The sequence below is a fragment of the Protopterus annectens genome, chromosome 11.part0 (assembly GCF_019279795.1).
Source record: "Protopterus annectens isolate FY-2018-M chromosome 11.part0, PAN1.0, whole genome shotgun sequence".
In the NCBI taxonomy this organism is placed as follows: domain Eukaryota; kingdom Metazoa; phylum Chordata; order Ceratodontiformes; family Protopteridae; genus Protopterus; species Protopterus annectens.
In genome coordinates, this window is record NC_056745.1 from 1,475,731,270 (window position 1) to 1,475,753,396 (window position 22,127).

The following is a 22,127-nucleotide window of genomic DNA, read 5'->3' on the forward strand; positions in this document are numbered from 1 at the left end:
TCTTTCACCAAGATGAAGAGCCTGCTCCAAACTTGGAACATCATAATGCAAACCATTTACATTAAACTGTACCTCTTTCACCAAGATGAAGAGCCTGCTCCAAACTTGGAACATCATAATGCAAACCATTTACATTAAACTGTACCTCTTTCACCAAGATGAAGAGCCTGCTCCAAACTTGGGACAACATAATGCAAACCCATTTATATTAAATAAACTGTACCTCTTTCACCAAGATGAAGAGCCTGCTCCACTGCAAACTGGCATCTCCTGCTGGTTGTCCTGTTAAAGGAATACAACGGGATCAACAACATACACTAATCTGAACAGTGTTAACATTACAAGAGGATCAATAACATACACTAATCTGAACAGGGTTAACATTACAAGAGGATCAATAACATACACTAATCTGAACACTGTTAACATTACAAGAGGATCAATAACATACACTAATCTGAACAGTGTTAACATTACAAGAGAATCAATAACATACACTAATCTGAACAGTGTTAACATTACAAGAGGATCAATAACATACACTAATCTGAACAGGGTTAACATTACAACAGGATCAACAATATACACTAATCTGAACACTGTTAACATTAAATTAGCTACAGTGAGTAACTAGATATGAAGTTGTAAGTAGGCACAGTATATCGTACAGAGCTGGCCTTCAATCAGGAATGAACCAAACAAGAACCACTTCCAACTTGTGATACAAGTCTGTCAAAAATATATCCACTCTCTAAAGCCTCTGACCTGGTAAGGGTCACGGTAATAGCAAGGTGAGCAAATCAGACCAGACTTCCCTATCACAACCAAGAATCTCCGTCTCAGACCATGATCCTTATATGTCGCAAGTAAGTCAAGTAACAGCTATCCAGCATGCTCTGGGTCTGCTGTGGGGTCTCCTGCCAGTAGGTTGCATCAGCGGGTATAAGCAGACCAAAGGGAGCATCACCACTACACATCTGTGCAACTTTGACTCTTGCCAGCCCAAAGGAGCAGCAGCTTTACTTTAAGATTTTCCGTACTGCTGAGCTTCGTGTATGGAAAGGGTCCCTGGGTAACCCTAAGGAAATTCATTACTGTAGCTAGTGACCACAGGGGAGGAAAGAAGCAAACTGAAAACTTTCTAGAATTGAATTAGAAGTTATGTACTCACCATAACGTTCCATCTGAGTAGGTGTATTCATTTGTCTGCAACCTGTGGGTTATGGATCCGATATCGGATCCGAAACGGCATGGTTTACCAGCTATGGATCCGAGCTCTCAGCCCCTCCCCTCACCCATAATGCCCTGCTCTCCCTTCATGACCTCAGATTGAGTTTGCCAACAGCAAGAACACCCTGAAAAGGGTAACACATCATATGCAGGAAACTGACAGGCCAGGGGGATAGGAGGGCGGGATGGTTGCAGACAAATGAATACACCTACTCAGATGGAACGTTATGGTGAGTACATAACTTCTAAATCTGAAGTAGGAGATTCATTTGTCTGCAACCTGTGGGACAGAGTCCCAGCTACCTGAATCTTGGGCGGCCATCATGGAAGGATATTCCGGAGCACCGCAGAGCCAAAGGATGCTCTACCCCTAGATGTAAGATCCAACTTGTAGTGGGAAATAAAAGTATGAGATGAAGCCCACGTGGCTGCTGCACAAATATCATCTAGAGGAATCCTAGCCTTAAAGGCTGCCGAGGTAGAGACTGACCGGGTTGAATGGGCATGTACACCCTCCGGTGCTGGCCTTCCCGAAGCTTGATAAGCCAACAAGATACATTGTGAAATCCAGCGAGATAATGAGACTTTAGAAATTGGCTTGCCCAAATTAAATTTAGCAAAAAAAATAAACAACTGGTCGGATTGCCTATGACCAGCCCTCCTGTTTAGATAAAATCTAAGTTGCCTGTGAACATCTAAGGAGTGAAGCTTGTATTCACCCTTGTTTTGGTATTTAGGGAAGAAAACAGGGAGGTTAATAGATTGATTAATGTTTGCTTCAGACGCTACCTTAGGAAGAAAGGACGGGTTGGTCCTGAGGTAAACACGGTCCGGATGAAAGACCAAGTAAGGAGGTTTAGCTGATAATGCTTGAAGCTCAGAGACTCTCTTGGCCGAAGTAATGGCTACTAAGAAGGCGGTCTTGAAAGATAAGAATTTCCGATCTACCATAGCCGCCGGTTCAAGGGGGTCAAGGCCTGGAGAACTAGGGAAAGGTCCCAAGGAGGAACCGCTTGCTTTATAGGGGGCCTGAGAAGAAAAGTACCTTTAAGGAAAATCTTACACAATTTGGCAGACATCAGTGGATTGGAGTCATGGCCAATGTGATAATGTGAAATTGCCGCAAGTTGTACTTTGACCGTGGAACTGCTGGCACCATCATTAAAAAGAGTGGTTAAAAATCAAGCACCAAAGGGAGAGGAACTGTGAAGGGTTTAGGCCTTGCCGCTCCCACAAAGAGAACCGTTTCCACTTGCTACAGTAGACTTTCCTAGTGGATGGCTTATGAGCCGCCACCAGGATGGCCTTTACAGGGGACAAAATACCGGGAGTCCTGATCAAGAGTGGAACTGGAGCAGCCAAGCGGTCAGCTTCAGGTTGTCCAGGTTCGGAGGAGATAAGTGGGATGGATGAGATATCAGATCCGGAATGGGATCTAGAATCCAAGGAGGATTCACTGAGTGAGACCTTAGGAAGGGGAACCAGATCTGTCGAGGCCAAAATGGAGCAATGAGAATCATTCTGCACCCCAACCGAGAGGCTTTCTGAAGAACTTGGAGCATCAGAGGCAAGGGGGGATACGCATAAAGAAGACCGGGTGACCAAGCATGCACCAGAGCGTCTCTTGGGGCACCTCCGGGAGGAGGTATCAGAGCGAAAAAACTGTCGCACTTGGTGTTTGAGGGAGAGGCAAAAAGATCGCAACAAGGAGTTCCCCACCGTGCAAAGATGTGTTCCGCTACCTGAGTATTGAGAGACCACTCGTAAGGGGTGAGAATGGTGCGACTGAGTTTGTCCGCCAGGATGTTGGACCGACCCCGAATATGCGTTGCTATGAGAAAGCGGTTGGTGGAGATTGCCCATTCCCACACTCTCATGGCTTCTCGACAAAGAGGGTAAGACCTGGTTCCTCCTTGTTTCTTGATATACCAGACAACCGACATGTTGTCCGATTGAATCGCAATTGTTCCCAAGGGAAGAAAGGCCTGAAGTGCTAGCAACGCTAAGAGCACTGCTCTCATCTCTAGAACGTTGATATGCAGTAAGGTCTCTGATTCGTTCCACGTGCCTTGGACCGTCCCGGCCTTCAAAATGCCCCCCCCACCCGAGGCGGGAGGCGTCCGTGGTCACCGTGGCGAGAGGGGGAGAAGCACAAAATGGGCGGCCTCCGTGGAGATCTGGAGAGTGTAGCCACCACAGGAGGGACCGCTTGCAAGCCTTGCTGATCGCAATGGGATGATGCATAGGAAGAGCAAGATACGACCACTGAACTAGGAGTGTCCATTGAAGGATGCGCATATTGAACCTGGCGAGAGGAAGAAGCGCTATTGCTGCCGCCATGGACCCTAGGGCCCTCAGGACCAACTCCGCCGGAACTGAGCTTGAGTGGAGAATGGCCCGCACCTGGAATTGCAGATTTTGAACTCTGTCCGCAGTGAGGAAGGCTCTTAATCTCCTTGTGACAACAGGGCAACCCATTTGTTATGACTGCAGATGCATCCTTGAAGGACATTGGCCCGCACCTGGAATTGCAGATTTTGAACTCTGTCCGCAGTGAGGAAGGCTCTTAATCTCCTTGTGTCTAACCTGGCACCTATAAAATCTATGAACTGCGTGGGTGCTAGGTTGGATTTTTCTGTGTTTATTGTGATGCCCAGACGGGGAGCAAGATGGAGGAAGGAGACTCGCGCCAAAAGTAGTAGATGCCTTGTTGGGGCGGTGAGAAGCCAGTCGTCCAGGTAGGGAAAGACCTGCACCCCCTGAAGCCTCAGGTGGGCCGCTACCACTGCTAATACCTTGGTGAACACCCTGGGGGCTGTGGTGAGACCAAAGGGAAGGACCCGGAACTGGTAGTGACTGGCTCCCAGCCGGAAGCGGAGAAACCTCCTGGAGTGCCTGTCCATAAGTATGTGGTAGTACGCATCCTTGAGGTCTATGGAGCACATCCAGTGATTTTCTCCCAGAAGGGGGAGAATAGACTGCAACGTGACCATTCGGAACTTCTCCTTGGGAACTGCCAGGTTCAAGAGTGAAAGGTCTAAAATTGGTCTTAGATCCCCCGTCTTTTTTGGCACTAAAAAGAACCTGGAGTAGAACCCTGATCCGATCTGGTCTGGGGGGACGGGCTGGATGGCTCTTTTCTTTAGCAGATGGCCAATTTCTGCCAAAGCGGCCTCCCACTGACCGGGTGGAACATCAGGGAGGGACTTCAATTTTGGCAAGTGAAGGAAAGGTATACGGTAACCTCTGGATATGATCTGGAGGACCCAGCGGTCTGATGTTATTGACTCCCATGCCGCTACGTGCTCCGAAAAACGTCCCCCGACTGCCTCCAGAGTAGAGCAGCCGGGCAACCCTTCAGGGCTGCTGCGCGGGCCGTTCAGAGAAGGGTTCTCTGGACCCGAAGTTCTTGGGAGCCCCTCTGCCCCTAGGGCGGCGTCCTCCCTGTCCCCCTCTGCCACGGAAGGACTGGTTGTCCGGAGCAGGCTGGGATTGCTGCGACTTCCGGAACCACATCTTCTGACCCTTTTGGTTCCTAGAATAGGGCCTCTGGGGTGCAGAAAAGCGGATTCCGACGGCAGACAGCGTCTTCCCGTCCTTCTCGCTCTGGGTCAAAGTGTCACGAACAGTCTTGCCAAAGAGGGCAGAACCATCGAAGGGCGTCGCAAATGACGCCTTGAAGGGCTCCGAAAATCGCAATGACGGAGCCAGGCCTGACGTCTAGTAACTAGGCCTGCCCCTGCGGCTCTAGCGGCACCTTCCGTAGCATGGGACAGTAGCCGCATAGAGATATTGGTGACGGACCTAAGAGTGGCCATACGGGTGGAGTGCAGCACTTTGTCCTCCTCCGACATGGACTCTGGGGGGATGCAGCGTATTCTTTTATAAGATCGTGCTGCATCCTAATCACATGTGCCAGGTAGTTCAGTGCCCTCACTGAGAAGGTCGCTGAACTAAACATCCGCTTCCCCAAGCGGTCCATCATCCGAGACTCCTTGCTCGGGGGATGGACTGAGGGACTCTCCTGAGCAAGTTCCCTCTTGGTGGCAGCCGTCAACATGGCATCTACCGGAGGCCCCTTACTCCAATGGGCACGGTCAGCGGGGACTGAGAATACGGTCGGGCCTTTTGGGATTGGCTCCACGGTGTCCGGTTCCTTCCACGCCCTGGTGGTAATGAGGTCCACCAGGGGTCGGCAGGAGGGACACCCAAGAGGTAGACGGGCCAGCTTCAAATGCCTCCAAGAACACGGACTCGTCTGAGGAAGACTTGGGGCAGACCACCCCCTTATGCGAAGCATTTCCATGATGTCTCCAAATGAGACATCCTCAGGGGTGATCTTGGGAGCCTTCCCTTCCTCCAAGTCCGTGTCTTCTGTGAGAGACTCGGGAGTCAATGTGCCTCCTTTTGCACGTATGTTTGCGAGGGAACATCCTCCGGGGCTGTCAGAGGATTCCTCGCAAACAGTGACCTGTTCCAAGGGAACAGCTTGGGGCAAAGGAGCGGGCTGTCCCAAAGGCCGGATGGTGGAAGCCTGACCCAGTGCAGATGGAGCGGACGGAGCCGAAGCAAGTGCCGGGGGTCCGGAGACCCTCAACAGGGCCCTCTCCACTACATCAAAAGCCGAAGGGGAGCCGACCTCGACCAATGGATCCGTCAATCGGCCCCCCCTCGGATCAGAGGAGTGGATCGGAGCCGGCGCCGAAGCACTCTGATCCGAAGGGACAGTGCGCTCCGACACAGATGGCGCCTAAGGAGCACTGATCCCTCTGGATCCGAAGCCCGGATCCAGGCTCCGAGAGGTCGGATCCGAAGCACTCGAGGGCAGGGTCGGATTCGAAGTATCAAGTACTATCGGCGCCGACCCACCCCCGGCTCTGAAGCTGCTCGGCTCCAACTGCTCCGAACCCGGGTAGCGGGTCGGAGAAGGAGCAATTGGTTTAAAGGGGTCGAGCTCCCCCAGAGGGAGGCAAGAGCACTCACATCTGCATCTGGGCCTGGATGAACCTTCTCATCATCCGGTCCAGAACAGTGCCTGACAATCTGCACGTCGATCTCGACGAGGCTACCGAGGTAGGCCTTGAGTGCCTCCTGGATAGCCTCGACGGAGATCGGGTCTCCTCCTCCTCAGGTCCCGGTGAAAAGCACACAGGTGACCGGGCCGAGGAGGGGGAACCAGCAGACAAGGAGGCCGGAGGAGAAGCCCGCTTGGCAGGCGGGGCCGAAACAGAGGTCTCGGCCCGCTTATGGTGCTTCTCCCTCCAGTCCTTCTTTCTAGCTTCCCTCTCCTCCGAACCACTACAGGGAGGTTGAGTCCCAGGAGGAGGAGGGGGAGCCGGACAGGCGGCCACCAAGCGGTTACCCCGAAGGAGGCGGAGGCCGGAGCCGAGTCTGGGGGCAAAAGTCCCGCCAAGACAAGCTTGGACCTCCGCTCCTTCAATGCCCTGTGGTTGAACCCTGCACAAATGGAACATCCAGAAGTGAGGTGTTCAACCCCAAGGCATCTCCACCGAGTGTGGCCATCAGCAGGGGAAAGCTTATGGCCACACTCGAGCACTTAGAGAACACAGCTTTGGGTTGTTCAGACATCCCAAAGCTACAGTCACTTAAACTAAAAGGTAAAAAGTAAAAGCAACTAAAACACACAACAGGCCCAAACACACACTCTACCAGCGAGGGAGGAAATTAAGTAAAATAATATATAACACTAAAAAAGTATAATTAAGTAAAAGGGAATCCTATACTTTCATACAACTTTCACACAAAAATTCAATTTTAAACTTTCTAAATACTTGAAAAATACACTTAGCTGCAGAGTTCAAGGAACACAAATCTGGTCACCAGCGCGGCAAACTAGATCTGAGGTCATGAAGGGAGAGCAGGGCATTATGGGTGAGGGGAGGGGCTGAGAGCTCTGATCCATAGCTGGTAAACCATGCCGGTTCGGATCCAATATCGGATCCATAACCCACAGGTTGCAGACAAATGAATCTCCTACTTCAGATCTATCATTGCACTGCCCAGGCAACACAGTGCCTGCAGCACTATCACCACTGCATCCATCTGCTGGCAAAGCACCTTTTCTCCTCGCCTCAGGTCTCATAGCATAGGTTGTTACAGTGTTCGGTCCAGATGGACATCGAGGAACACAGATGCATCACACTGGGTGTCAAATACTTCATCCTCCATCCAATAATAACAATTCCTATTAAAGACACCCAATGTCGGAGGATAATCCAAAGTCTATAGGTTTGAGATTCTAAAGTCTAGGTATTATTTGGGTGATAAAATGACTTCGCAACTGTGTTCTTCAATGTGAAAACAAAATTAATATTGCCATAGGTACGCATTCTCATATCATTAGAAACAGAAATAATGACATAATTAATCCTGATAAGTTCTATATACACAGATGACATTACTCTGTACTTAAACTCAAATAGACCTCCTTGGCCCAAACCTAAACAGTTTAAAAATGCAGATACAGATACAGATACACAGGACCTCTGCTTATAAAGTACAAATCCAATTTCGCAATCATCAGAACACTTAGACTGCAAAACTGTTTGCAGATAGTACCAAGTTAAATAAAAATGGGCCTAACACCGAGCCCTAGGGAACTTCAGGCAAAACAGGCCAGGATATAGGAAAATGCACTTTAACAGACATGTACTGGGAGCGACCAGTCAACCAGCTTATAATCCAGCTGACCAAAAATAGGTATAGCAGTAATTCTGTAAAGCTGATATAACAAGACCTATGAGAAATGGTGTCACAAGCTTTAGCTAAGTCTGTAACTACTCAAGTAAGTTATCAAGTACCCAGGTAACTTGGTCATGGTTTGTGTAAATCTTCCAGGTTTGAAACCATGTTGCAAAGTTCACAATGTCCACTATGATAAACTGGATTTGTACATTTTAAAGGTAGCCTTTCAATGCATTTATATACAGCAGAAGTTAAACTTGCACGTCTGTAATTACGTAACTCATTCTTAACCCCTCTTTTGTAAAATTGGAGTTGTTGATTTTTCCAGAATGAGGATATTATAAATGTAATATGTTGAAGATTAAATAAAATATTAACAGATCTTTTAGCCCATGGATCAACAAAACTAGTACATTAAACAGTCCCACAAAAATGTGGTCACATGTTATAAATTATAAATAAGATCAATACTTATTGAAGGACAGGTTACTTGTGTAATAGGTAATAACTCACACGGATCTGGGTAGTTCATAAAATTCAAAGGTACTAGAAAAACGTTATTACTCATCTGCAGTATTTGGATCTTAAACAATCTTGCTTTTCATTGCCATCACTGAAATGGCAATAGAAATAGAAGTGACAGAACTGATATTTATGAAAAAATGCTTTTATTATTTTTATTAAAAACTGTAGATGAACGATAAAAAGGAAGAAATTTGCATACAAAACAGGTACTTAAAATTTAATTTAATGAAGTCAGTCTCGTTTTTAAAATAGGATTTTTTTTCCTTACATTTATTACTACTTATAATTTCTTGCGCTAACAGTATAATGTTTGCTTAATTTTATTAACACTTTTACAATGAAACTTCTTCCATGGCACCACAAAGAATTTTTTTCTAACTCAGAAAACCTCTGTTCAACTCTCTGCATAACTGCTCACACCAGTTAGTAGTAATTAATTTCTTCATAATCATATCATAGTCGATTTTATGGAACCTAAACTTTTTATTAACTCTACACTGAATTTTAAATTCCAAAAAGATCACTGATTGTAAAAGAGCAATGATCTGATTTACTTCAAGGTTCACACCCATTTTAAGTTTTTACAAATTATGATATATTTGTAACAAAAAGATCTGGTATATGTTTACATCTAGTGATTGTTTCAACTAATTGGATCACATTGTGTGGAAATAAACAGTCTAAAAATTATTGTTCACATTACTAAATAGCTGTTCGGTTAGACCAAATGACTTGAGGGTAATTCAAATCCCCAACAAAGATCATAAAATTGTGATGAAGATGTTAAGTCTAATAAATGAATAAATTCCCAAGTGTATAACCAAAGCTATGGATGGTTTTCTATATCAACATATTAGTCCCAATATACTTAGTCCAGGTAGTATTTATCAAGCAGGACCACTTCTAAATTAGAATTTCTACAATTAAGTCATTTTTATGCAAAATTAGAACACTCCCCATTGTCCATCAGAACAAAGGCATTCATTCAGCCTTCACATATCCAGAAAAAAAAACAAATGGGTAGAGTTCCCAAGCCTTAGTCAACCGTCATATTTCTCAAACTGTGCAACAAAAAGCAGATCCTGACATTTTTCCATAGACTCCTTACACATTACTATAAGTGAACAGCTGACCCAGAGCTCCAAAGGCCACTGTAAATCAATCCAAACCTAGTGGGTAGTAATAATGCATTAAACTTTAATCCACAAACAAAACACATAAAAAGTGTACTTAAAAAGTTAATGAATGCATACAAAATCGGTTAAGCGTTCTGGACTTGGTTGTTACAATTATAACCTCAGGATATAAAGCAAGAGGAGGGGTGTAATTTTGAGTCTGTCGGGTTCCATAGTAAGTTATCAGCTATACAAGACGAATTTTCCAAATGCATTAAGTTTAGAGATAAACCGGTAAATGACCCATCTTCATTAGTAACTAAAGCTGGTACTGTTACCACCCCCAAGCCTTCTTGCGAGTCTGATAAATTATCAGAGATTGAGGAAAAGCAGCCCGTTACGTTGGTGTCTGAATCGGAGTCCAGTGATACTGTAGCCTCATGAGCTGAAGTAGCATGGAAGGCAGGGGAGAGCAGCAGGAGAAAGGAGGGGGAAGCAGCACTGGAAGTACTTTTTCTAAACGACTTAAGGACAGATTTTCCTTTTCTTTGTCTTGAGACTTTTTCCTTTCTCTTAAAAGCTACCTTTAACTTTTTTTTTTGTTATAATAAAACTTAGTTTGGGTACAACCACTTTTCTTCTTTGCTTGTACAGACTTTTCTTTTTAAATTTGTAACTGTAGCATAAGAAGAGTTATTAACACCATCTTCTAAATGTAATGCTTCACATTTACTAGCAGGGTTAGGAGCAGTGCTATCCGTAAAGTATTCTGTAGCCCTATTAGTATTTAGTGAACACAAGAGGCAAATGTTAACCAAGTTCTCTCTTCCCCTGAATGCACAGCAAGTTACTGTAAATCTTCCATAAAGATACAAAACTAAATATAGCATTTAATATCTCATGTTCTTTACTGGATAGCAACTGTTCAGTATTAACTGCCCTATTAAGGATTCATGCCATTTCCAACAGTTTAATACAGAAGAACAAGTACTCAAGTCTCCACTTACTGAATTTAAGTAAACATCACAATTTGTACACTTTACCATGAAATTGTTAGTTAAATCATTCAGTGCATACTTAAAAATATCCATAGGACGTGTGTGAACTAGCTTAAAAGCAGAAATACAAAAATTTAAAATGAATTTAACTAACAATGCAAGTTATATAATAAAACGAGAAATATGCCTCACCCAGCTGTACCACTCTCACCCGTAGACAGCAATACAATCTCTTCTGGAATACAACTATAACTACTAGTTTGGAAGTAATGATTTCCTGCTTCACACAGCAAACTACTAACTAAAGATGAATTCTTCTCATCCCCAAACTAAATACTTTCCGGAGGTCAGCTGCACCCTGATGTGTTCTGCATGAAAAACAATGAACCTAATGGGAGACTAAACATGTTCTTCACAGAGCTCCCGCTCCCATCATGAACCCGTCTAACAAAGCTAATTGTATATAGTTGTGTCTACTTACCATAAATGTAGATGCTTGGATGTCTTCACTGTTGCAGTAATAACTTCTTGGAATTTCTTGATGTGAAAGTCCTTGGCCAGCTCAAATACCAGAATCTGTCTCCTCCTCTTCCCTGCCCAGCAGACACCTACCCCATCCAATGTCAGGATACAGAGGTCGCCATCAGACACCATTTTCTCAAGTCTTTTTTGCCCTCACAGGACTTTAGACCCGCCCTCCTAGGCCAGGAGTACAACTCACCCATAATGTCTCTGGCAGGATTAGAGTAGACAGACCTGAAAAGGGGACCTACATGAGGTGGGGACCTTAAGGAGAGAGAGAGAAGGGGGCCCACCCCAACCCACAGTGGTGGTGAAGACACTTAAACATCTATATTTATAATAAGGAGAAACAACTGTACTATGTTCAATGTATTTCACTGTTGCAGAAGATAATATCCCCTGCAGGACTGCAGAAGCAAACCCAGCTCTGGCTACAGGTTAAGTTTAAGTGCTTTGAAAAAGTGTGAATTGAGATCAGTGGCTGGTTTCAGAACATCTTGGGTGGGATCCCTCCAAATAAAGGCAGCAGTGATGTCTGTGGCCCCTGTCGAATAAGTCCTAATATACTCAGGCACTTTTTTTTACCTTGATGATTGTAGCAAAAGGAAGTATAGTTAGAGGTCAATTTAGAGATTATTTGCTTACTATTCAATTTTCCCAATGTGTTACGGGCAGAAGTTAAACATGAGCCGTCTGTGCACATCCAGGAAGTGTAAAGTTCTCTCGACTTTGCTTTGTAATTCTGGGAAAAAAGCAAGGACTTGATTTACTAGATTTAGTAATACTTCTTACCACCTTGGGAATGAAGGTGGAGTTGGCTCTCAATGAGACTCCAATATGTAACTGAGGGTCCTGGAGGGTGAAGGGACCCTCCTGCATGGCTTTACGGTGATGATGCCTTTGATGAACTGTTTCACCATAGGTTGGGAAATCAAAAAGAATTGCACTGGCAGGCAAGCGGAGAAGGCAGAGACAGATTTTAATAAAGTAGAAGATCATTATAGGTTCATAGTTATATATTAGGCTAAATACCACAATACATTTTTAAGCCTCGCTATGCATCCCAAATGCATCCAAGTTTGGTGTCCTAGATGTTATTTTTAGGGCTGTGTGTAAGTTAAGACTTGCATTTACAGGTTGCCTCTATCAGATATACAGGCAGTAGATCAGGAGTGAATGTCCAATTTCCCATCCAGTGGACCAGGTTATGCTTGAATAGGGCCAGGGAAGAACTCTCTGCTTCACATGGATGGGAGGCCTGCTCCGGAGAATTAGAAGTTATGTACTCACCATAACGTTCCATCTGAGTAGGTGTATTCATTTGTCTGCAACCTGTGGGTTATGGATCCGATATCGGATCCGAACCGGCATGGTTTTTCAGCTATGGATCCGAGCTCTCAGCTCCTCCCCTCACCCATAATGCCCTGCTCTCCCTACATGACCTCAGATTGAGTTTGCCATCAATAAAAAAATACCCTAAAAAGGGTAACACATAATATGCAGGAAACTGACAAGGCCAGGGGGATAGGAGGGCGGGATGGTTGCAGACAAATGAATACACCTACTCAGATGGAACGTTATGGTGAGTACATAACTTCTAAATCTGAAGTAGGAGATTCATTTGTCTGCAACCTGTGGGACAGAGTCCCCAGCTACCTGAATCTTGGGCGGCCATCATGGAAGGATATTCCGGAGCACCGCGGAGCCAAAGGATGCTCTACCTCTAGATGTAATATCCAACTTGTAGTGGGAAATAAAGGTATGAGATGAAGCCCAAGTGGCTGCTGAACAAATATCATCCAGAGGAATCCTAGCTTTAAAGGCTGCTGAAGTAGAAACTGACCGGGTTGAATGGGCATGTACTCCCTCCGGTGCGGGCCTTCCAGAAGCTTTATAAGCCAGTAAGATGCACTGCGAAATCCAGCGTGATAAAGAGACTTTGGAAATTGGCTTGCCCAAATTGAATTTAGCAAAGGAAATAAACAACTGGTCTGATTGCCTATGACCAGCTGTCCTGTTCAGATAAAATCTAAGTTGCCTGTGAACATCTAAGGAATGTAGCTTGTATTCACCTTTGTTTTGATATTTAGGAAAGAAAACAGGGAGGTTAATGGATTGATTAATATTTGCTTCAGAAGCTACCTTAGGAAGAAAGGAGGCTTGACTGATAAGGCTTGAAGTTCTGAAACTCTCTTGGCCGAGGTAATGGCTACTAAAAAGGCCGTCTTGAAAGATAATAAAAATTTCAGATCTACCGTCGCCACAGGTTCGAAGGGGGGAGCGGTCAAGGCCTGAAGGACCAAAGAAAGGTCCCAAGGAGGAACCACTTGCTTTACAGGGGGTCTGAGAAGAAAAGTACCTTTTAGGAAAATCTTACACAATTTGGCAGACATCAGTGAACTGGAGTCTTGACCAATATGATAATGAGAAATTGCCGCAAGTTGCACTTTGACCGTGGAACTGCTGGCACCATCATTAAAAAGAGTGGTTAAGAAGTCAAGCACCAAAGGAGGGGAACTGTGAAGGGTTTAGACCTTGCCGCCCACAAAAGGAGAACCGTTTCCACTTGCTGCAGTAACTTTCCTGGTAGATGGTTTATGAGCCGCTACCAGGATGGCCTTACCTGGAGACGAAATACCGGGAGTCCTGATCAGGAGTGGAACTGGAGCAGCCAAGCAGTTAGCTTCAGGTTGTCCAGATTCGGAGATAGATGGGACAGGTGAGATATCAGATCCGAATGAGATCTAGAATCCAAGGAGGATTCACTGAGTGAGACCTTAGGAAGGGGAACCAGATCTGTCGAGGCCAGAATGGGGCAATGAGAATCATTCTGCGCCCCAACCGAGAGGCTTTCTGAAGAACTTGGAGCATCAGAGGCAAGGGGGATAAGCATAAAGAAGACCGGGGCCCAAGCATGCACCAGAGCGTCTCTTGGGGTATCTCCAGGAGGAGGGATTAGAGCGAAAAAACTGTCGCACTTGGTGTTTGAGGGAGACGCAAAAGATCGCAACAAGGAGTTCCCCACTGTGCAAAGATGCGTTCGCTACCTGAGCATTGAGAGATCACCGTAGGGGGAGAATGGTGCGACTGAGTTTGTCCGCAAGGATGTTGGACCGACCGGAATATGTGTTGCAATGAGAAAGCGGTTGGTGGAGATTGCCCATTCCCACACTCTCATGGCTTCTTGACAAAGAGGGTAAGACCTGGTTCCCCCCTGTTTGTTGATATACTAGACGACAGACATGTTGTCCGACTGAATTGCAATAGTTCCCAAGGGAAGAAAGGCCTGAAGTGCTAGCAACGCTAAGAGCACTGCTCTCATCTCTAGAACATTGATATGCAGTAAGGTCTCTGAATCGCTCCACGTGCCTTGGACAGTCCGCCTGCAAAATGCCCCCACCCGAGGCGGGAGGCGTCCGTGGTCACCGTGGCGAGAGGGGAGAAGCACAAAATGCGGCCTCCGTGGAGATCTGGTGAGTGGAGCCACCACAGGAGGGACCGCTTGCAAGCCTTGCTGATCGCAATGGGATGATGCATAGGAAGAGCAAGACAAGACCACTGAACTAGGAGTGCCCATTGAAGGACCCACATATTGAACCTGGCGAGAGGAAGAAGAGCTACCGCTGCTGCCATGGACCCTAGAGCCCTCAGGACCAACTCTGCCGGAACTGAGCTGGAGTGGAGAATGGCCCGCACCTGGAGTTGCAGATTCTGAATTCTGTCCGCAGTGAGGAAGGCTCTTAACTCCTTGTGTCTAACCTGGCACCTATAAAATCTATGAACTGCGTGGGAGCTAGGTTGGACTTTCTGTATTTATTGTGATGCCCAGACGGGAGCTAGATGGAGAAAGGAATCTCGCCAATAACAGTAGATGCCTTGTTGGGCGGTGAGAAGCCAGTCGTCCAGGTAGGGAAGACCTGCACCCCTGAAGCCTCAGGTGGGCCGCTACCACTGCTAATACCTTGGTGAACACCCTGGGGCTGTGGTGAGACCAAAGGGAAGGACCCGAATTGGTAGTGACTGGCTCCCAGCCGAAGCGGAGAAACCTCCTGGAGTGCCTGTCCATTAGAATATGGTAGTACGCATCCTTGAGGTCCATAGAGCACATCCAGTGATTTTCTCCCAGAAGGGGGAGAATAGACTGTAAGGTAACCATTCGCAACTTCTCCTTGGGAACTGCCAGGTTCAAGAGTGAAAGGTCTAGTATTGGTTGTAGATCCCCCGTCTTTTTTGGCACTAAAAAGAACCTGGAGTAGAACTCTGATCCGATCTGGTCTGGGGGGACGGGCTGGATGGCTCTTTTCTTTAGCAGATGGCCAATTTCTGCTAAAGCGGCCTCCCTCTGACCGGGTGGAACGCCGGGAGGGACTTCAATTTTGGAAGGTGAAGGAAATGGGATGCGGTAACCTCTGGATATGATCTGGAGGACCCAGCGGTCTGATGTTATGGACTCCCATGCCGCTAGGTGCTCCGAAAAACGTCCCCCGACTGCCTCCAGAATGAAGCAGCCGGGCAACCCTTCAGGGCTGCTGCGGGCCGCTCAGAGAAGGGTTCCCTGGACCCGAAGTTCCTGGGAGCCCCTCTGCCCCTGGGGCGGCGTCCTCCCTGTCCTCCTCTGCCACGGAAAGACTGGCTGTCCGGAGCGGGTTGGGACTGCTGCGACTTCCGGAACCACATCTTCTTCTGGCCCTTTTGGTTCCTAGAATAGGGCCTCTGGGGCACAGAGAAGCGGATTCCAATGGCAGACAGCGTCTTCCCGTCCTTTTCATTCTGGGTCAAAGTATCGCGAACAGTTTTGCCAAAAAAGGCAGAACCATCGAAGGGAGCGTTCGCAAATGACACCTTGAAGGGCTCCGTGAAATCGCAATGACAAAGCCAGGCCTGATGTCTAGTAACTAGGCCTGTCCCTGCGGCTCTAGCGGCTCCCTCCGTAGCATGGGATAGTAGCCGCATAGAGGTATTAGTCACGGACCTGAGAGTGGCCATACGGGTGGAGTGCAACAATTTGTCCTCCTCTGACATGGACTCTGGGGGGGGGATGCAGTGTATTCCTTGATAAGATCGTGCTGCATCCTAATCACATGTGCCAGGTAGTTCAGCGCCCTCACTGAAAAGGTCGCTGAACTAAACATCCGCTTCCCCAAGCGGTCCATCATCCGAGACTCCTTGCTCGGGGGGTGGACTGAGGGGCTCTCCTGAGCAAGTTCCCTCTTGGTGGCTGCCGCCGTCAACATGGCATCTACCGGAGGCCCTTTACTCCAGTGGGCACGGTCAGCCGGGGGACTAAGTATACGGTCAGGCCTTTTGGGGACTGGCTCCACGGTGTCCGGATCCTTCCACGCCCTGGTGGTAATCAGGTCCACCAGGGGGTCGGCAGGAGGTGACACCCAAGAGGTAGACGGGCCCGCTTCAAATGCCTCCAAGAACACGGACTCGTCCGAGGAAGACTTGGGGGAAGACCACCCCCCCTTATGCGAAGCATTTCCATGATGTCTCCAAAGGAGACATCCTCGGGGGGTGATCTTGGGGAGCCTTCCCCTTCCTCCAAATCCGTGTCTTCTGTGAGAGACTTGGGGGAGTCTATGTGCCTCCTTTTGCACGTATGCTTGCGAGGGGCATCCTCTGGGGGGCTGTCAGAAGATCCCTCGCAAGCAGTGTCATGTTCCAAAGGAACAACTTGGGGCAAAGGAGCGGGCTGTCCCAGTGGCCGGATGGTGGAAGCCTGGCCCAGTGCAGATGGAGCACGGGACGGAGCCGAAGCAAGTGCCGGGGGTCCGGAAACCCTCAACAGGGCCCTCTCCACTACATCAAAACCCGAGGGGGAGCCGGCCTCGACAAAAGGATCCGATAATCGGCTCCCCCTAGGATCCGAAGAGTGGATCGGAGCCGGCACCGAAGCACTCAGATCCGAGGGGACAGTGCGCTCCGACACGGATGGCGCCGAAGGAGCACTGATCCCCCTGGATCCGAAGCTCGGATCCAGGCTCCGAGAGGTCGGATCCGAAGCACTCGAGGGCAGGATCGGATCCGAAGTACCCAGTACTATCGGCGCTGACCCACCCCCGGCTCCGAAGCTGCTCGGCTCCAACTGCTCCGAACCCGGGTAGCGGGTCAGAGAAGGAGCTATAGGTTTAAAGAAAGGGGTCGAGCTCCCCCCCAGAGGGGGGGGGGAGGCAAGAGCACTCCCATCTGCATCTGGGCCTGGATGAACCTTCTCATCATCTGGTCCAGATCAGCATCAGATAAACTGTAATGCGATCTCGGCGAGGCTACCGAGGTAGGCCTTGAGTGCCTCCTCGATAGCCTCGGAGATCGGGTCTCCTCCTCCTCAGGTCCCGGTGAAAAGCACACAGGAGACCGGAGCCGAGGAGGAGGAGAACCAGCAGACAAGGAGGCCGGAGGAGAAGCCCGCTTGGCAGGCGGGGCCGAAACAGAGGTCTCGGCCCACCGCTTATGGTGCTTCTCCCTCCGGTCCTTCTTTCTTGCTTCCCTCTCCTCCAAACCACTAGAGGGAGGTTGAGTCCCAGGTGGAGGAGGGGGAGCCGGAGAGGAGGGAACCGTAGACACGGTACCCCCCGAAGGAGCAGTAGCCGGAGCCGAGTCCAGGGGCAAAAGTCCCACCAGGACCAGCTTCGACCTCCGCTCCTTCAATGCCCTGGGGTTGAACCCTGCACAAATGGAACATCCAGAAGTGAGGTGTTCAACCCCAAGGCATCGAACGCACCGAGTGTGGCCATCAGCAGGGGAAAACTTATGGCCACACTCGGAGCACTTCGAAAAAACAGCCTTAGGTGGTTCAGACATGCTAAGGACACTAGTTTTTACTTTAATTAATCTAAAAAAAAATAAAGGCTAACTAGCCAAACAAACACAGGCCCAAACACACACTACGCACCAGCGAGGGGAGCGAAACTAAAAATTATAAAAGTTAATAAAACTAAACAACTTTAAGCTATAAAAAGGGAAACCTATAACTTTCACACAAAACTGACTGAAAAACCTTAAAATTAACACTGAAATTAGCAGTAATAAACACTTAGCTGTAAAGCTCTCGGAAACCAATCTGGTCACCAGCGCGGCAAACTAGATCTGAGGTCATGGAGGGAGAGCAGGGCATTATGGGTGAGGGGAGGAGCTGAGAGCTCGGATCCATAGCTGGAAAACCATGCCGGTTCGGATCCGATATCGGATCCATAACCCACAGGTTGCAGACAAATGAATCTCCTACTTCAGATGCAGAATTCTCTGCCTGTTTCTCTAATACATTCTATTTATGTTACAAAGTTTCAGTCACTGGACTAGGCAGCTCTGATGCTATGTTTTGTTGATATGCAAGAGGTCCCTCAGAGCGGGATTCTGGGATGCTTTTATGTCAGACAAAATCACACTCAAGTCTGTAGGAGAGAGAATAAAGGGATAGGGGTTTGAGGTGATCCACACTGGGCACATTAACACCCTTTATTCTTTTTGTGAGGAATCCCTATGGATGATCCAACTGTATGTGCCTGGACTAGTACATACTGAAGTAAACATCGTACTTGGTGGGTCTGATGAGGGTGAGTACACTGAACAATGATGACTGTGGACCTAGATACCATATTCCTGGACTAGTACATACTGAAGTAAACATCGTACTTGGTGGGTCTGATGAGGGTGAGTACACTGGAACAATGATGACTGTGGACCTAGATACCATATTCCTGGACTAGTACATACTGAAGTAAACATCGTACTTGGTGGGTCTGATGAGGGTTGAGTACACTGAACAATGATGACTGTGGACCTAGATACCATATTCCTGGACTAGTACATACTGAAGTAAACATCGTACTTGGTGGGTCTGATGAGGGTCGAGTACACTGAACAATGATGACTGTGGACCTAGATACCATATTCCTGGACTAGTACATACTGAAGTAAACATCGTACTTGGTGGGTCTGATGAGGGTCGAGTACACTGAACAATGATGACTGTGGACCTAGATACCATATTCCTGGACTAGTACATACTGAAGTAAACATCGTGCTTGGTGGGTCTGATGAGGGTTGAGTACACTGAACAATGATGACTGTGGACCTAGATACCATATTCCTGGACTAGTACATACTGAAGTAAACATCGTACTTGGTGGGTCTGATGAGGGTTGAGTACACTGAACAATGATGACTGTGGACCTAGATACCATATTCCTGGACTAGTACATACTGAAGTAAACATCGTACTTGGTGGGTCTGATGAGGGTGAGTACACTGAACAATGATGACTGTGGACCTAGATACCATATTCCTGGACTAGTACATACTGAAGTAAACATCGTACTTGGTGGGTCTGATGAGGGTGAGTACACTGAACAATGATGACTGTGGACCTAGATACCATATTCCTGGACTAGTACATACTGAAGTAAACATCGTACTTGGTGGGTCTGATGAGGGTTGAGTACACTGAACAATGATGACTGTGGACCTAGATACCATATTCCTGGACTAGTACATACTGAAGTAAACATCGTACTTGGTGGGTCTGATGAGGGTTGAGTACACTGAACAATGATGACTGTGGACCTAGATACCATATTCCTGGACTAGTACATACTGAAGTAAACATCGTGCTTGGTGGGTCTGATGAGGGTGAGTACACTGAACAATGATGACTGTGGACCTAGATACCATATTCCTGGACTAGTACATACTGAAGTAAACATCGTGCTTGGTGGGTCTGATGAGGGTTGAGTACACTGAACAATGATGACTGTGGACCTAGATACCATATTCCTGGACTAGTACATACTGAAGTAAACATCGTACTTGGTGGGTCTGATGAGGGTGAGTACACTGAACAATGATGACTGTGGACCTAGATACCATATTCCTGGACTAGTACATACTGAAGTAAACATCGTACTTGGTGGGTCTGATGAGGGTGAGTACACTGAACAATGATGACTGTGGACCTAGATACCATATTCCTGGACTAGTACATACTGAAGTAAACATCGTACTTGGTGGGTCTGATGAGGGTTGAGTACACTGAACAATGATGACTGTGGACCTAGATACCATATTCCTGGACTAGTACATACTGAAGTAAACATCGCACTTGGTGGGTCTGATGAGGGTGAGTACACTGAACAATGATGACTGTGGACCTAGATACCATATTCCTGGACTAGTACATACTGAAGTAAACATCGTACTTGGTGGGTCTGATGAGGTGAGTACACTGAACAATGATGTCTGTGGACCTAGATACCATATTCCTGGACTAGTACATACTGAAGTAAACATCGTACTTGGTGGGTCTGATGAGGGTGAGTACACTGAACAATGATGACTGTGGACCTAGATACCATATTCCTGGACTAGTACATACTGAAGTAAACATCGTACTTGGTGGGTCTGATGAGGGTGAGTACACTGAACAATGATGACTGTGGACCTAGATACCATATTCCTGGACTAGTACATACTGAAGTAAACATCGTACTTGGTGGGTCTGATGAGGGTTGAGTACATTGAACAATGATGACTGTGGACCTAGATACCATATTCCTGGACTAGTACATACTGAAGTAAACATCGTACTTGGTGGGTCTGATGAGGGGTGAGTACACTGAACAATGATGACTGTGGACCTAGATACCATATTCCTGGACTAGTACATACTGAAGTAAACATCGTACTTGGTGGTTCTGATGAGGGTCGAGTACACTGAACAATGATGACTGTGGACCTAGATACCATATTCCTGGACTAGTACATACTGAAGTAAACATCGTACTTGGTGGGTCTGATGAGGGTCGAGTACACTGAACAATGATGACTGTGGACCTAGATACCATATTCCTGGACTAGTACATACTGAAGTAAACATCGTACTTGGTGGGTCTGATGAGGGTCAGTACACTGAACAATGATGACTGTGGACCTAGATACCATATTCCTGGACTAGTACATACTGAAGTAAACATCGTACTTGGTGGGTCTGATGAGGGTGAGTACACTGAACAATGATGACTGTGGACCTAGATACCATATTCCTGGACTAGTACATACTGAAGTAAACATCGTACTTGGTGGGTCTGATGAGGGTTGAGTACACTGAACAATGATGACTGTGGACCTAGATACCATATTCCTGGACTAGTACATACTGAAGTAAACATCGTACTTCGTGGGTCTGATGAGCGTCAGTACACTGAACAATGATGACTGTGGACCTAGATACCATATTCCTGGACTAGTACATACTGAAGTAAACATCGTACTTGGTGGGTCTGATGAGGGTTGAGTACACTGAACAATGATGACTGTGGACCTAGATACCATATTCCTGGACTAGTACATACTGAAGTAAACATCGTACTTGGTGGGTCTGATGAGGTGAGTACACTGAACAATGATGACTGTGGACCTAGATACCATATTCCTGGACTAGTACATACTGAAGTAAACATCGTGCTTGGTGGGTCTGATGAGGGTGAGTACACTGAACAATGATGACTGTGGACCTAGATACCATATTCCTGGACTAGTACATACTGAAGTAAACATCGTACTTGGTGGGTCTGATGAGGGTCGAGTACACTGGAACAATGATGACTGTGGACCTAGATACCATATTCCTGGACTAGTACATACTGAAGTAAACATCGTACTTGGTGGGTCTGATGAGGGTCGAGTACACTGAACAATGATGACTGTGGACCTAGATACCATATTCCTGGACTAGTACATACTGAAGTAAACATCGTACTTGGTGGGTCTGATGAGGGTGAGTACACTGAACAATGATGACTGTGGACCTAGATACCATATTCCTGGACTAGTACATACTGAAGTAAACATCGTACTTGGTGGGTCTGATGAGGGTGAGTACACTGGAACAATGATGACTGTGGACCTAGATACCATATTCCTGGACTAGTACATACTGAAGTAAACATCGTACTTGGTGGGTCTGATGAGGGTTGAGTACACTGAACAATGATGACTGTGGACCTAGATACCATATTCCTGGACTAGTACATAC

At 47.0% G+C, this 22,127-nt stretch overlaps 1 protein-coding gene across 1 annotated transcript in view; it reads right to left on the bottom strand.

Annotated features, from left to right (window-relative positions):
• Positions 1 to 22,127, bottom strand: part of LOC122815091 (RNA helicase Mov10l1-like) — a 1,410,002-nt gene that overhangs the window by 402,673 nt on the left and 985,202 nt on the right. Inside the window, exon 13 of the mRNA XM_044087332.1 lies at positions 224 to 282. Within this exon, the coding sequence (XP_043943267.1) occupies positions 224 to 282 (59 nt within the window). The remainder of the gene's footprint in view (positions 1 to 223; positions 283 to 22,127) is intronic.